Source organism: Amblyomma americanum, chromosome 1 (assembly GCF_052857255.1).
Source record: "Amblyomma americanum isolate KBUSLIRL-KWMA chromosome 1, ASM5285725v1, whole genome shotgun sequence".
Classification (NCBI taxonomy): domain Eukaryota; kingdom Metazoa; phylum Arthropoda; class Arachnida; order Ixodida; family Ixodidae; genus Amblyomma; species Amblyomma americanum.
The window spans coordinates 215,541,039-215,557,598 of NC_135497.1; the positions used below are offsets into that span (position 1 = coordinate 215,541,039).

Sequence of the window (16,560 nt, forward strand, 5' to 3'; positions counted from 1 at the left end):
TAGTTGGTTCATACATGAGGTAAAATCTTGTGAAATGTTGTCTTTTTTCGAACTGTTCACTCTTCCAGGGATGAAACGGTTCCCGAGTGATTGGCTGAGTTTAAACACGTTTTTTTACCATGGTTAGTTGTTGCTTATACTCGCGCCCATTCTGCGCTTCCCTGCCAGTTTTTCCATTTTTGCAATTCACACCTTTAAATTCGTCATTGTCAACTTCACTTCACTTTGGTTGAGCGTTGGTTTTTAGCCGATCACTCTGGTTGTCCGTCGCTTTGTTTTTCGCGTTCATGTTTTTATTCCTCCACTTTAAACTCTCACCCCCGCAAATTGTTGATATACATATGCATCGCTTCCACTTCGCTTTTACTCAGGTTAATTGTTGAATGACATTTGCATTCTTTGCTTCTTTCGCATGCTCACTTATTGTTGCCTTTTTCTTCTTTTTTACCTTTTTAAATAAGCACAGTGTGCCTTTGACTGAAGTTCTTATGTTGTGTTTTTATATTGTTCTGTACTATACAGCAGTATTACACGCACTGTAAGTTGTGCTCTCACATCTTTTTTATCTTTACATGTGCGAATAACAAGGTGCCTCCGTGCTTCGATTTTCGCATGGTATAGACTGTGTTGCATTTTCATCAATAAACAGTTGACTGTCTGCACCCGTGGTGTTTTGTGTATTCCTCGTGTCCTATGTCCTCGTCTTTTGCGCTGTTTTTACATTTCTTGAGTTAAGACTGTGTCACTGAGATTGTCGAAAGTATTCCGTCGCACATTATATTGCCACCGATAAACGGTCAAAGCACTCAAAACCAGGTTTAATTAGACGTGCTACGCGCCCAGGACAGCAGGGAGTTCGAGCGAGGAAGAAGACGAAAAACCTCTAGCCCCTCGACAGCGCAAGGCATGGTAAGTCCCATCTAAAACAGTTCGGCCGCGGCATGGCGCCACTGGATTGATTGGGGCTCTGGCAATATCATATGCAAGAACTGCGTTATTGATGTTGAAATATACACTCATCTAAATTTGCAGAAATTATGCAGGAACACTTAGATAAGGTAGCGCAGTGGTGTCGGTGGTTCAGCATGCGTTGCACCACAGACAACATGATAGAAATGTGATCATTCCAACTTCATATCGAACCGTCACGGCCAAAATAATGCAGAGTGCGTTTCGGCGATCCAACACCACGCACTCAGTACCTGTAGAAAAATAGGCGGTACTTAATTAGTATGCTGGAAAATACTGCAGGTGCGCTCGTGCATGAGCGGGAGAAAGCTAGTTCTTCAAGTGACGCATCAGAAGAGCTCGAACATCGCATCGTTCTCCGTATCATTGTCGCCTTCAGTGTGCATTTCAGAAAAGATAGGCATTAATATAAAATATTGAGGAGTACAACAGATTATGAAGCCGGCGTTTAGTTTTACCATTATGCTCCAAATGAAACACAGATATCGATTATACAATGTTCGTAGAATTTAATTATTTATTTCCCAGGAAATTAAGGAAGCGCTTTCGTTTTTGCATGCTTGGTTTTGTGTCTGCAATTCGCGACCCTATCACGAATGATTTTTGAAAAGTTAGAGAAATTTCAAAATCTATTCAGCCATGTTCGTCGTTAACAACTACAATCCCTTTTCTAGTAGCACTGAAATAAAAAAATACATTCTAAAAGTGAGGGAGCTATTTTTTCATCGTATACATTGCGAGCAAACAGCCACCAACAAGCATCGGTATCGTTCGAGCCAAAACATTCGTCTGAACCGATTTCATTGCTCTTCAAAAAAGGAAAGACCATTTCTCAAGCATTTCGCACCAGATAGGCTGAGCACCAGGGAAAAACTGGTTCCCACTGTATTACTGTTGAGTACCCGGCGGAAGTGGGAATCGAATCCCGCCGCTCTCGCATACGAGGCAGGTGATCAAACCAATAGGCCAATAGGATTTTCAAGCACCATTATTATCGTACCTGGCTGTCTCAGTAACTAGTTAGCTTCTGCGAAAAAGAATTGTCTTATTCTTCACTGTGTCTGTGATTGAGTGGAGGTCTATCGCTTCGTAGATGTGCCGTTTCTTTTCTAGATTTTTCTCGTCCTTGCGTAACGCAAGGTGGTGATATGTTTTCCACTAATACTGTACTTTCCCTATTTACCATAATGCACTCAATGCGATTTACTATATTTAAAAAATGAAGTACCATAAAGGCGGTGATTATTGCACGTGGTCCGCCGTGCCGCCAAGATCAACAAGGACAGCCACACGTCGTCGGCCGCCCATTTTCTCCTTCCCCGCTGCTTATCCGGTAACTCCTTTATCCTGCTCTTCAACCCTACTCTCCATCTTGCTTCGTTAGTTAGCTCGAAGGCCATCGGTAGTTCGGAGAAGCCGGCAACAGCGAAACCGCCCAGCGAATAGTTCCTTGAAACGGAGCTTGGCTTTCGCGTGTCCGCGAATTCACTGCACCGTGGTGCGTGTTCCGCGAGCGCAGCGTTGCTCTAGAAGAGGTGGAGAGATGGCTCGCTTTCTGACAACTCAGTCTGCGAACCGGTGGGGAAGAACCTAAAGGACGCAAGACGAACGCACTGTTACGCAGACTGTCGAGCGCTCGGTATAAGCTTCCAAGCGTGGTGCCTCCGCCTAACGCGCAGAATACCGCTAGCGAGCATCGGCTGGAGCTTCAATTGCCCCGATTTTGATACCCGTTCGAAAGTGACTTCCTCCTTCGGTCTAACTGGCTGCGCAAGAGAGCTGACGGTGGTGCTTGTTTAGGCGTCGTTTTGGAATGCAACTGCTGCAGCGGTCGTGACGCGCCGCAACGACCCGGTTTGCACTCGATGCAGCAGTGTGCTCGCTCAGGACACGACAGACATTTCACAGTGCAACCTTCAAGCGGCAACAGTCTCTGGGAGAGCTGGTGCAATGCCAAATGAATGAGCTGGGATGTATACATTTGATACTAACAAAATATTGACGCGCTACCACGAGCCCTGGTCAACGAGCAAATGCTTCGGGAGGATTAGGAGGGTCCTTCGTGATTAAGAACAAAAGAGAAAAGCATAGGAGCATGCGAATGGTACTTTTTCTAAACCGGATGGAATACAAATAGTTTAGCTAAAACCAAATTGAATATGAATATAATAAGGAGAGAACTGAATCGAATATTTTTGGGCACATTCGCTACTTAAGCGAATATTTAACGAGCAATCGTGCGAAACTAAGAAGCGCCACCTCTATTTGGGATTCGCAACAACGCAGTTTAAGAACTCTATCATCGTCAAGTTAACAGCACAGGAAAAGTACCTCTTGCTGTTGATGACGGAAAAGAATAAATTAACGCGATACCTAAGTAGGGTACATGACATGGATGAGAGTTAGGTATGAGATATGGCCTCCGAGATCGGCCGTCGAGGCTGGGTTTGCTGAACCTGCCTGGACCCTGCGCTGTCCAATCTCTGAGGCATGTGTAAGCATTACGAACGTCGCCACGTGAATGGAGCACGTCGCGGCGCTGAACCCTGCATCTCGCGCATACCTGCAGCAGCACGCCACGCGGCGAGTGTGGCTCTAGTTTGTGGAATTGTCTTGGAAGACAAATGGGCCTTATTCGAAATCCGGGGCAATTATTCTTAATGTATTCGAAAGCTTAAGCAATTGTTCGATTCGCTTCGAATAATTTTCAAGCTGCCCTTTTTCAGTCCTCTGAAGAATAGAATTGAAGGTTATTCGATTCTATGTTTCAAATGTTTGTATGTACATACATGCCGTCACAAAATGAATATATACAGTGCAGTTGTGATATGTGTTTATTGTGGCTGTGTAGTGCGTATTACAAGTGTAATATGTTTGTACTTGTGTAAATTCTGTATTTTTGCCTTTTACATGTATTTCCTTCTTTTATCACTGCTGTCGAAACTGTCTGCTGTAGGGGGCTGGAACCTTTCGTCAGGTCATTGGTAGCTTTAGTCCCAGTCTCCACTCGTTTGACGTGGAAGTAAACTTCATTCAAAGGTAAAAAAAAGCTCGAATATTTGAATTCACCTTGAAAGCCAGAAAAGAAATGAAACATGTAAAATATTCCCCTAAAACATTGCCGGATGTTCTCCGGGAACATTACGCGACACGAACCTGAGAAGGTGCTGGTAATTCGAGTCTGCATTCGCTCACAGAAACCGCTGGCAAACCACAGCTGCCACCGATGGCACCGCTTTTCTTAGGCTTATTTCTCTTTATCGCGACATCATATCTCGACCTGAAGGAGAGCGAGTTGGATGAGTCATCAAATGCTGAAATATCAATTCACCTCTAACGCTCTAATCTGCGTAGCTTTTCGGGTGACGCGAAATCATGAAAGATGATTCACTACAGAGAACTTGATCCGCGCCGCTATAATACAAATATTCAGGCGAAACGCATAAACGCCCGAGTGCTGTGCGATGTCAGTGCACGTTAAAGATCACCAGGTGGTCAAAATTATTCCGGAGCCCTCCACTACGACACCTCTCTTTTCCTTTCTTCTTTCACTCCCTCCTTGACTCATTCAATTACGGCGCGGTTGAGGTGTGCGCCGATGTGTGAGGCAGATACTGTGCCATTTCCTTTCCCACCCAAAAATAATTCGTTTTGGGGGGGAAAGGAAATGGCGCAGTATCTATCATATATCGGCGACACCTGAACCGCGCCGTAGGGAAGGGATAAAGGAGAGAGTGAAAGAAGATAGGAAGAAACAGGTGCCGTAGTGGATGGCTCCGGAATAATTTCGACCACCTGGGGATCCTTAACGTGCACCGACATCGCACAGCACACGGGCGCCTTTGCGTTTTGCCTCCATAAAAACGTAGCCGCCGCGGTCGGATTCGAACCCGGCAACTGCGGATCAGTAGCCGAGCGCCCTAATTACTGAGCCACCGCGGCGGGTCCCCCAAAAAGCCAATTTTCAATTTTTACTCCAAAGCCAATTTTCAATTTTTACTCGTATACCATAATCTCCATCGTAGGTTGCGCCACCAGTGATCATTAAAATGGCATAACCGCGTTTCTCTTACACCACGATATATCATCACGTGATAATCTAATCTCCTACCGACACCAACCGTGTCCGCGCGCACTTACTGTTAACGGCCTAGAATATACGTGCTTTGTGTCTGGGGCTACCTCGATGGCGTTCATAGCGGTGGACAAACTACTTGTAGGCAATCTGCTGCCCCTTCTCTAGATATCAAGGCGTTGAAAAAGGAGACAGTAGATGAAAACGAATTCCCGCATATGAATGTATAGATTATATGCTAGCATATATTCGTTAACATTTCGATTCGTCGTATGTAATGGTGTCACTGGACGGTTCTTTTTTCCTCATTGCTGCACGCACCAGAATTTCGATACACCTTCTTTGGGTTTTTTTTTAAATTTTACATACCAAAAAGCCCGAGCTATGCAGTGAAGTTTTTCTTGCGTGAAACTGTCGCGTCAGCATTCACATTACAAGCGGCCGCCTCGAAACCCAGCTAGTAAAACGGGCGGAATCGTCGAGGCGTCGGACAAGGGCACATCAGCGGCACTAAACTGGCTCAGCCATTGTGTCCGTGCTTACAAGGTGTGGCAGGCACTGGCACTACGGAGGCAGTGCGATCGTCCTATGGAAAGCAGTACTTTTGCGAAACCAAATAAAAACACGAAGTGTCTAGCTTCGGTGCCAGAACGAATGCGAATAGAATAAAGAAAGAACCGAATCTACTACGAATCGAACATTTGTATGATTATTCGCTACTTGTGTCAATATTCCTACGAAGCGAATATTCATGCGCGAATGCGAAAATATTGCGGAAAAGTCATACTTAATGGACAAATCCAGCTTTCTTGAACATCATTTTTAATTGTGAGGCAACTGCGAAATACGGTAAGATACTGCTATGACATATTTTGGGGGTGGTCTAATCTTTTGATACCTAGCAAGATCCAGCTTTTGAGGTTTTCCTGAGCTTTTGACAATGAATGGCAGAAGACTACAAGCGTCCAGAGGAGGAATATGAGGATCTATTGTTACGGCTGTAGGCTTGAACAAAAAAGATGACGAGAAAGAGAGCGAAATAAGTTTCATTCGCACCAGTCAAAAATGACGGGGGAGAAGGCTTTAGCCTCAACTCCCATTCATTCCCTTAACCGTCGGCCGGAATCCATTTGTACTCAGCGGCAGTCACGGCGAGACCGATCACTCTGCGTTCCTCCTCTGCTTCGTGGTTGAGTTATAAGGTCTCCCAGGATTATGGTGCTTGCACGGTATGGAGGTATTGTTTTAGTGTGTGGAGGACGAAGAGAACAAATTGTACTATTCAGGCGCTGGACCTTAATATATGGCTTTTTAGCTGTTTCAGGCTGTATACATCTCCAAATCTCCTTTGTAAATATATATTTCTAACCCTTACAATATTGGCTGCTATGGTGGCTGCTTATGATCTCCAAAAAAAAGGCGTTCATAAATAACTTCCCGCTGAAGAAAGCACTTATCCAGAATTTCTGGCTATATATTGCCATGTGGCGCTGAGGCATAAAGACGTTGACTCTGGTGGCGCTCGGATTGGAGGACGTTAAAGATCGCCGTCTCCACCACCGAAGGACGTGCTTCCGAGCCCTTTCGTGCCGGGTCCCTGTCTTGTCACCAACACCATGACAAATCTGGTGGAGGTGGGATCGATCTCATGTCTCGTACTCCAACGGTTAGCCGACGCTCAAGTCTTATACCCGTCAAGACTCCCGTCCACCGTGCTCGCCGCCGGATTCGTGGCTCACCACCCGAGCCTGCCCCATCGGGTATCTCCACAGAACAACTTGGCGCCGCCTCAATGCCTGGCCCGACCTCCTCAATTCCTGCCGCGACCACCCAATGCCTGGGGCGACCACACCCTTCTTCACGCTCCAGAACCTCCGCATGCCGAAGTCCTTCCACGGCGACATATCTTTGAAGACGTGGAAGACTGGTTGCAGCACTACGAGCCAGTTGCTGCGTTCAACCATTGGGATGACGCCGCCCAGCTCAGGAACGTCTAGTTCAGCTTAGTCGACGGCACACGGACATGGTTGGAGAACCGCGGAGACCCGTTGTCCTCTTGGAGTGAGTTCCGGCGTCGTATCACAGAAACATACGGCAGCTCGGATCGTCGCGAACGGGAAGATTGCGCTCTGCAATCTCGCGTTCAGCATCCAAATGAAAACGTTGCCGCGTATGTAGAGGACATGACGCGCCTCTTCAGGAGCGCGGACCCTGCAATGTCCGAGGACAAAAAGGTGCTTCATCTCATGCCTGGCGTCAAGCCTTCGTTCAGCTAACCTGACATTGAAGCCCCAGAAATGTTCTTCGGTTACCAGGAGCTGAAATTTCTCTGACATGTCGTCAGCGCCGCCTGCGTGGAGGCCGACTCCGACAAGCTTGCCGCGGTTGCGGAATTTCCACCCCCCCTCCCCCCCCATGAAAAGAAAGCTGTTCGGCGCTTTCTAGGGCTCTGCAGTCACTATCGGCGTTTTATCGAAAATTTCGCTGACCTCGCAGAACATCTGACTCGAATCACCCGCGACGCCACCCCTTTTGTTTGGTCCCACGAACAAGACGTGGCTTTCGTCAAGCTCCGCCTGCGTCTTCCAACGCCGCCCGCTCTTGGCCATTTTGATGAGTGTGGTGACACTGAAATACACACCGATGCCAGCAAAATCGGCCTCGGCGCGTTCAACGCCAGGATGGCGTTGAACGAGTCATGGCTTATGCAAGCCGCGCTCAGTCACGCGCAGAGACTAACTATTCCACGACAGCAAAAGGATGCCTCGCCATTATTTGGGCCGCTGCGAAATTTCGCTATGTATTTATGGTCGCAATTTCAAAGTGGTCACTGACCACCAATCTTTGTGTTGGTTGGCCAACCTGCGTAACCCGCTTGGACGCCTGGCGCGATGGAGCCTTCGCCTGCAGGACTTTGACATCACCATTGTCTATAAGTCCGGACATAAGCATGAAGACGACGACATCAGTTTCCTTGGGGCTATCCATTCTTCTGAATTGTCAACCCAGCAGCCCGCCGATCTATTGTTACAACCCCTCGTCGATTATTTGGACGGTCAGCGAGCCACCGTTCCTAAATGTTTTTCTCGACACCTGTCGTCATTTTTTCTGAAACGACGCGTGCTCTATAAGAAGAACCCTGGTTCTAGTCCGCGAGCGTACCTCCTCGTCGTGCCGACAACACATCAAGAGGAAATACTTTCTACGTGCCACGACGAACCAGCCTCGGGCCATTTGGGACACTCTCGCACGCTTTCCAGAATACTCCAGCTGTTCTACTGGCCAAAGCTTGTCACTGTTGTAAAACGCTATGTGCAGAGCTGTTGGTAATGTCTGCGCCGTAAGGTCCCGGCCGCTATGCCTGCGGCGCTCCTCCAACCTATTGCACCCCCACGTGCCCCGTTCGATCAGGTCGGCATGGACCTTCTCGGCTCTTTTTCTTTGTCCTCGGGTGGCAACCGGTACATCATCATTGCAACAGGCTGCCTCAATCGATACGCCGAGGCCAAAGCCTTATCTCGTGACACAGCGTCCGAGGTGGCGGATATCTTCATGAATGTGATCGTACTTCCGCAGGGCGCCCCGACCTACGTCATTACCGACCGAGGGACCTCCTTCACTTCCCAGATGATGGCCGAAATTTTTCAACTAAGCGGTACGACCCACCGTAAAACTACTGCTTACCACCCGCAGGCAAATGGCTGACAGAGCCGCTTAATAAGATGACCGATGACCAACTTTCTGCTGACGCTGAGGAGTTTGCCCACGAAGCCGAGCAGGCTCGTCAGCTAGCACGTATTCACATCACACAGCAACGAGATGAAGACTCGCGCCAAAACAACATCCGGCACAGACAAGTCTTCTAAAATCCCGGCGACCAGGCTTCGGTATGGATGCCTGTTCGATGGCGAGCCTTGTCCGAAAAACTCATTTGCCGCTACTTCCGTCCTTATAAACTCTTGCGGCGCGTCAGCGACGTTAATTACAAGGTACTATCGGACGCGGCACTTCCACAGCAGAGAACCCGTCGACTACCCCGTCCAGAGATCGTCCATGTTTTACGCATGAAGCCTTATTTTGCACGGAGACCCCCTAGATTCTTCGAGCCTTCCTTGTGTGCTTGAGTGTGGTTGCGTGTGCTTGTGTTCGTGCGCTCTCCTGCGCGCGTTTTTTTTTAAAAGGGGAGGAATGCCAGGTGGCGCTGAAGCAAAAAAGACGTTGACGCTGGTGGCACCAGCATTGAAGAACGTTAAAGTTCGCCGTCTACTCCATCGAAGGACGTGCTGCCGAGACCTCTCTTGCCGGGTCTCTGTCTTGTCACTTACACAGTGACAATATAGTTACAGCTTTAGCTTTCGAAATACTGCACAGACATGTTTTCTCTTTATCTGACGCACGCAGCACTGAGACAGTATTTTCACTCTGTGGCCGTCATTTTATGCGCCTCGGAAAACTGCCGGTTGCTACTGACGACGACGGCGAACAAACTTAGCGTTACATCTAGGCTGAGGAGAGGGACGAGAGTTAGGAGCAGTGGCCACCGATATCAGGCACGAATGCTCGGTTTACTGAAGCTGGCTGAACGCTGTCGAGTCGACCACTTTTGGAAGCCGTACGTTTTGGTCGCCATGCACGCCACCGCATGAATTGACGCGTCGCGGCGATGGATGCGCGGATCAATCCTGGCTTCATGCTGTGCAACGCCGGAGTGGGCCCTGTCTTTGAAACAGCTGCAGAAGTAAACTGCAGCATGCCCGATTGTGTTCTTGTGTCTGTTTTTCTAGAACTGTCCGAAAATTTGAGATCGCGTTCGATTCTTTTCGAATAATTTTAAAAGTACACTATTTGATTCGTTAAACGAATCGAATAGATGAATATTAGATTGAATATCTGAAAATTTCAAATATTCGCACACACCTACTCTTTAGAAAAGTCATTCCTGAAGGCGTCACCGACCAGTTTACATAGTTGAGTGTCTAACACCGGTCAGTTAAGAACGGAGTACATCCGGTACACAAAGAACGGGAGCACAACTCACTCGCACACACCAGTCAGAAGCAACGCAAGGCCCTGAGTAAAAAAGGCATGGATAATGAGATGACGAGCTCATTAAGATTCCAGGCCACTGAAACCAAGGAGGCCATAAATGAATGTTAATTTCTACTTTAGGGGGTGTTGATTAGGCAAAGAATTTAACTGTGTAATCATTGCAGACGGCAGACAACGTTACATGAAGTAGAATGAACAGCATCCACAAGCCGTTGGGAGGATTTCATCCCACAGCCTCCGCCTCTGTGTACCGTGCTCTAGCAAATGAGCTACCGTGACTGCCTGGCTATACCGCTTTCGGAGGTATTCATCGTGTAGTGTTCTGTCTAGAATGCTCACCAGCGCCAGGTCCGTCAATAACGGTGGACATGCGTTACACTGCGAGTGCCACGTAGAATGTGGTCAAGCGGGGACCCACACAGATCGGGTGGCATTGTCAAACATGATCCCCCGGCCAGCAGGGTTCCCCCTTCTTCTATTCTCTGTAAAATTATTTGTCCAAAATAAGTGCTCAAAAATCTTGTCCCATCAACGTCACTACAAAAAAAAAAGATTCCCACATGCCTCCATTCGCTTTTATGGCTTCTAGATTGATTCGTATTTATAACCTAATCAACCCCTCATTTCCTTACCCTTGTCTGCTCAAAAGAAGGGGGCTCTCGGCTAAGTAAGTATTGATGCCATATAAGCAACATTGATGGGCTCTCGTACAGCTGACGTCTTCCCGAGTAGATCACGCTCTACGTGGCACCTGAGCAGGAACGGACGAAATACGTCCACAATTCTCACCTGGAGCGGCGCTGGTGAACAATCTTTACTTCAAGCTACACGTAACATGAAGACTTTCGAAAGGAGGTGGCTACACAGCCGCGAATTTTAGTAGCTCTAGCGATTACCTTTTATGCTTTCTGTAACACACACCGACAAAGAATGATTACTCAGTGTATTCTGTCCTTTAGTCAACACGAGTATAAAAAAAAGTACTTTTCCGTATGCTTTTTTCAGTATGAATGACTGTTGGCTCCTTTCGTGAATATACGTTCGAAATAGGATAGCCTGAACAAGAGGCACAATGAAGCTATAGCTGAACTGACTATCCCCTTAAATATCGGTAAGTTTTCCATACATTGGCTAATAAGCCTAAGAAACAAGCGATTCGGAAAGCTGCAGTCTCTTTTCTGTAGGCAAGTGCAAGCGTGACAATGTTATTCGTGCTGAGCAGCGCATTCTCTTACCCTGGCTGCTTTCGCTGCCTGATGCGCCAACGCATTCACCTTTTCATCAGCTTTTGCGCAGAGTTTGGTGGGCTTGGTAGTATTTTATATAGGTGTGCCCTTTTCAGCTCCGGTGTAGAACCCACGTTGAATTTCCCGATTAGAAGATCCTTCCTGGCTCTACCCATAACGCTCGTTCTAAGGGCGCAGCACAAACACTTACGAGTACGTGAACTAAATGCGGTAGAACTAAGCTAAGATGAAAATAATGATACGTGCCCTTCCCTTTTGTCATTGCGGTAGACAGCACCACTTGTAGTTGTTCGCATCAACTACCAGCGCGCAGGCAATCGCTGCGCAAATCTAACCACTTGCCATCTGTTCACCAGCTACAGCACATGGCAGCATTAAAATTATTCACAAATTTATAAGTCCCGTGAGTACAGGCATTATTGCAATAGGACAGAAAAAATGAGAGTGCAAGGAAAATCAAAGGACAAACACAAGTGCACCGACGAAACTGCAACTCAGTTCTTGCCCAGCAGTTTCCCGAGTGTAAAATTTCCAAGCGTGTTCTACAGGCAAGCAAAACGCCGAAGGACAAACGAAATAATTGAAAATGGCTCTTTGCCCCATGCTCGAGCAGCACGAGGCACTGACCACATACTTCTCGGGCATCGTCTGTTGCTCCCGGCGCTGGTCGCTGTGCTAAATGAGGAGGGTCGACAACGCACTCCTAGAAGCAGCTCCCGCATCACCTCGCCGCCCCTTTCATGCATACGGCGCAAGCTACCAATGGCTCTTAGAGGCCGAAGTCAAGGATGACGCAGTTTTAATTTTTTTTTTAATCGAAATAAAGTTTATTTCGTATTTACAGTACATGGTTTATGGGGTATATACATCAGGAGGCCCAAAAGTCGAGACTGCAAATAGGGCCTTCAAGCGCCGTCAATATGTGACGGGCAGCAGGACGAGCGAGGCCATCTCGAGGGCCAGATGCTTAACGGTCTGGCTCACTGCCGTTTCCATTCGGCAGCATTCATGTTGGCGTAGGCTGCTGGCCAGTGGTCCATGAATAGTGCGCTACCCTGCAATTACCAGATTGGCGAGCTTAAAATTTGGATGCAATGTATGCGCAAGTTAGCGCAACGAATACGGGGCGCACAGATAGGCCTTGCGAAATTAACGCAACGATCGTTCCTGCTGGTATAAAAGATGTTATGCTGGATTAGCAATCCTTGAACCATGTACCGCTCCCCGAACAGGTGGTAGTAGCTCGCCGTGTAAAAGATGTAGGCATTATGAATGGTCCAATCCTCGCACTGCGAGCGCTGCTAAAGAAAAAAACTATGTTTATTCAATAAAGAGATAATTTTCGCTTTTTCATCTATCACGCAGTGCCCCTAGACACACAGTTGGCGGCTGCGGGAAGAGGTAATGTCTGCCAGGTAGGGAGTGATGTCTGCGTTTGGTGCGCTTCCGCCGATTTATAATTTCAATGGAACGCGAAGGCTACAAATTATAAACGATCGCCAACTATAAAGTGAACCGCTAAAAGGCATTAAAGCGCATGGGGCTGTTTGTGGCAGTGCGAAAATTTTGACAAGAAATTAGCTTCGCAGAGACAACGTTTAGAGATGACTGCAGAATTAGCGAAGAAAACAGGAAGTACTAAAGAGAAGAGACAACACGAGCGTTCGTGTTTTCGCTCCTCTTCAATGCGTCCTATTTTTTGAGCAAATTGTGTAGTCATAGATGATAACTAGCCCTACTTCATGGGCTGAGGAGCTTTTAGATGATCTTTTTTTTCTATTACTTCAGAGAATGGTGACATCCTTTGGTAAACAACTATTGGCTATTTACCTGTAATATAGCCTGTTTAGGTAGTAGGTTGTAGTCCCAGGCGGTGCAGGGCACGGCGCGGCCGCAAGCAACTGCAGGATCAGGGAGCTCGCGCAGTGTACGGTGACTGCACGAACCATCGGCTTCGAGCAGCATGGTCAGCCGTTTCCATTCAGTAGAGGTCACGTTGGCGTAGGCTCCTGGCCAGTGGTTCATGAATAGTGCGCTGCCCTGATATGGCAAGATCGTGAGATGCAAATGCAGCTGACCTGGATGCACAATTTGGCGCCAGAAACATGGCGAACACGGCAAAAATGTCCTGTGAAATTACACACTGGCTGTTTGCGACAAAGATGTCTGAAAGCTAGAGCAGCACTATGTGTACTGCATAATCACCGGCGGTAACTGCTTCCAATGTAAAAGAAGTGGAAATCTACCTCTTGCGCAGTACAGTGCTTCACTCTATAAGCGCTACTGAGAAGGACACAACGATTAAATGAATAGGTCATCTATACCTTAAATACTGATAGCATTTTGTTAACAGGTTCCTGTGATCTACGCCGGCTAGAGACTGCCTACACAGGGTACAGCGTCCTGTGACAGGCGGAGCGTCCGTTCATTGCCCGCACTCTCGCGACCCGACTGTGGTTACCTCAAGAGGCCACAGCCTTACTACTGCAGCAGTGCGCTTTTCTTAAGCTTACCGCACAACTTTTCTCTCTACAAGAAACGAGTGGTTCGGATGAATACGCATCGCTTGGCCCCCATCTCATTCTTCACATATCACATCTCATCTCACTCGCACTCTTGGCCCTCATCTGGTCCTGCAGTTGGCTCACCCAGAGGCGTGCTGCTCCTCGGTTGTGAAAACACCAACAAGCCGAATTCTCTCATTTCTACAATCATTGTGCTGAGCTGTGATTTCACAAGGCCTTTCCACCACGCACAGACATGCATACCTTGAATCCGAGCGCAGTGCCATAAGAATCTACGTTGCCTCAAAAGTGTGTCTACTGTCTAGGTTCTGCGCTATGCGCAGGCTTCCAAGCACCGAAGGGCCCCAGTCAGCCATAGCCACACGCCTAGTGGTTCACCGTTGCGGCGTACACTCAGTCTCCTCATGGAGAAGATCGGAGGGCCCAGAGAAATAGGGCTCTAAATTCAGAGATCAGATATTTATTGAGGTCGTCCTCATACGACACCTAATATTTCCGAATCACCACGTCCTGGGACGAGCCAGAAGAACATGTAGGCTTAGCTGCACACACAGGGTCGCACAGACAAATAGTGCCGCCAGCAAGAAGCTGCAGGGGTAAGGCAGTAATCTCTCGAGTAAGCCTGTGCGCATCCTGAAACGAGTTGATTCCTAAATATTAAATTTCGTTTGAGGACGACCTCAAGTAAGCGTCTTATCCCTCAAAATTCCAGCCATGTTTTTTTTGTGGCCCTCCGCTCTTCTCCCTGCGGAGACTGAGTGCACGCCACACCGGCGCACAAGTGTGTGGTGTGGCGACGGCCCACGGGGCCCTTCAGCTCGCGCAATGCTTCAACCCGCGGTGCTTGGCAGTCTACCAATAGCGCAGAAGCTTGGCAATAGACACACTTTTGGGGCAACGTAGAGTGTCGTGGCACTGTGCAAGGATTCAAGGTATGTCCTATGCGCCGTGGAAAGGCCTTGTGAAATCACAACGCAGAAGAAAGATTGTGAAGATGGGAGAACTCGGCTTGCTGGTGTTTCCATAACCAAGGAGCAGCACGCCTCTGGTTAAGCCAACTGACAGGACCAGATGTAGCCCAAAGAGTGCGGGTGAGATGAGTTGTGATATGTGAATAGTGAGATGGCGGCCAAGCGATGCCGCGGAAACCACCGCATCTATTCGCATACAAGGACTGGGCACACAATCCTCACATCTTAAGGGGAATCGTTTTACGTAAATACCAGCAGATTCAGGCTAAGGACTGGCAGCAGACGCTACAGTGCCGTGTCTAATGCTTAGCTGCGCGGTGAGAAGCGGGGTGACTTGCTTAGAAGTGCGTGCCCTCCTATGCCAGCATGATATTCGAGAAATTCAAGTGAAATACTGAGGCATAGGCATGAGAGGTTGCTTTGAATGAACGTCGAAGGAGAATCAGATAAAATAATAGAAGTCATACTATAGTATGACTGCAGCATAGCACACATTACTCTTCCTGTCGCTCGATGTGTTTGCATCGAAACTGCAGCATACCTGAAAATATTCGCTCTAAAAATTCAAGCGAGAGTGCGCACCGAACTGTGCCGGGACGAAAACAGAGGCTCGGGTGCACGTAGTGTGATTCATGCCTACTTGCAATGAGTACGAATCGCAATGCACAATTTTGACCGGAGCTCCCTTCACAACGTAGAGCGAGCCCGGTGGTGTTTAAAAGTTGTGTACCGAGCTGCGATTCCGAAAGGCGACGCGTTTGCAGCAATGCACTATAAAACACTTGGAAGTCCCGTAACTCGCAAACCGCAGTAAAGTCGCTTCCGGCCCGTTGCTAGTTATACTGAGCGCTGCATATACATTCGCTTTGCACAAGAGCAGACGTACGGTATTATATAACCACTGGCTATACGTTGACGAATATTAAGCTTGGGCGCAGTATTTGTCCACGCCAACAATTTTTTTCTCAGTATTTCTAGCGGACAGCACCATGCAAGTAATTGACGCAAGAGATCTGCCGCGAGAATCTTCCCGAACCTTCTTGATCAAACTACTGCGAGCCGCAAGAAGGGCTGCGGTCTCTCCTTATCGTGGTCGTGGCGTACGCCCCTACATTAAGTTACCTTGAAGATCTCGGCGTGGCTGGCCAAGTCGGTGCGTCCCATGAGGGCGCTCACGGGGGCGACGAGCTGGAAGCGGCAATCGTCGCCGAACGGCCCCTCGTCGGAGCTCTGTGCCACCTCCTCCGGCTGGTGGGGACCCTGAACCTTGCCTGCGAAGCCAGCTGACTCCAACGGCGGCAGCGCCTGGGTCTCCAAGGGTCTGAGTGAACGGAGGACACGCCGGCTGGAAAAGAACATCATTGCTGGAGGGCTGCGCATTCTGAAGTGCTCACGCGTCTGGATCTGCGTGAGCGCGCGGTGTCGCTGGGCCACGTCACGCATAGCGCGCCGCTGCTCCTCTTCGTCATCGTCCCCTGCCTCCCGCCGGTATCGGTCATAATTTGTGAGAGCGGGTATTATGTGAGCGCCCGAGCCGAGGCCACTGTCTATCTCGTATATATTTGGTTTAGGCGCTGTGCGGTGTCTTAGAGGCCAAACTTCTCTGATGCTACGCCGCACACGCGCTACTGCGAAGAATTGGCATCGACTGACACCCTTTCAGTGTGTATCGATCTTGTGCCAATAAATACCTTTTCCCTCACATCGCATGCCCCATTGATGGC

General features: G+C 48.3%; 1 protein-coding gene across 1 annotated transcript; it reads right to left on the bottom strand.

Annotated features, from left to right (window-relative positions):
- Nucleotides 1-12,214: 12,214 nt before the first annotated feature.
- Nucleotides 12,215-16,279, bottom strand: LOC144115713 (uncharacterized). The gene is made up of 3 exons (XM_077650192.1): nucleotides 15,959-16,279; nucleotides 13,171-13,380; nucleotides 12,215-12,395 (listed from the first exon to the last, which is right to left on the bottom strand). Exons 1-3 carry the CDS (start codon nucleotides 16,277-16,279, stop codon nucleotides 12,321-12,323), a joined length of 606 nt encoding a protein of 201 aa, XP_077506318.1. The 3' UTR covers nucleotides 12,215-12,320.
- Nucleotides 16,280-16,560: the final 281 nt, after the last annotated feature.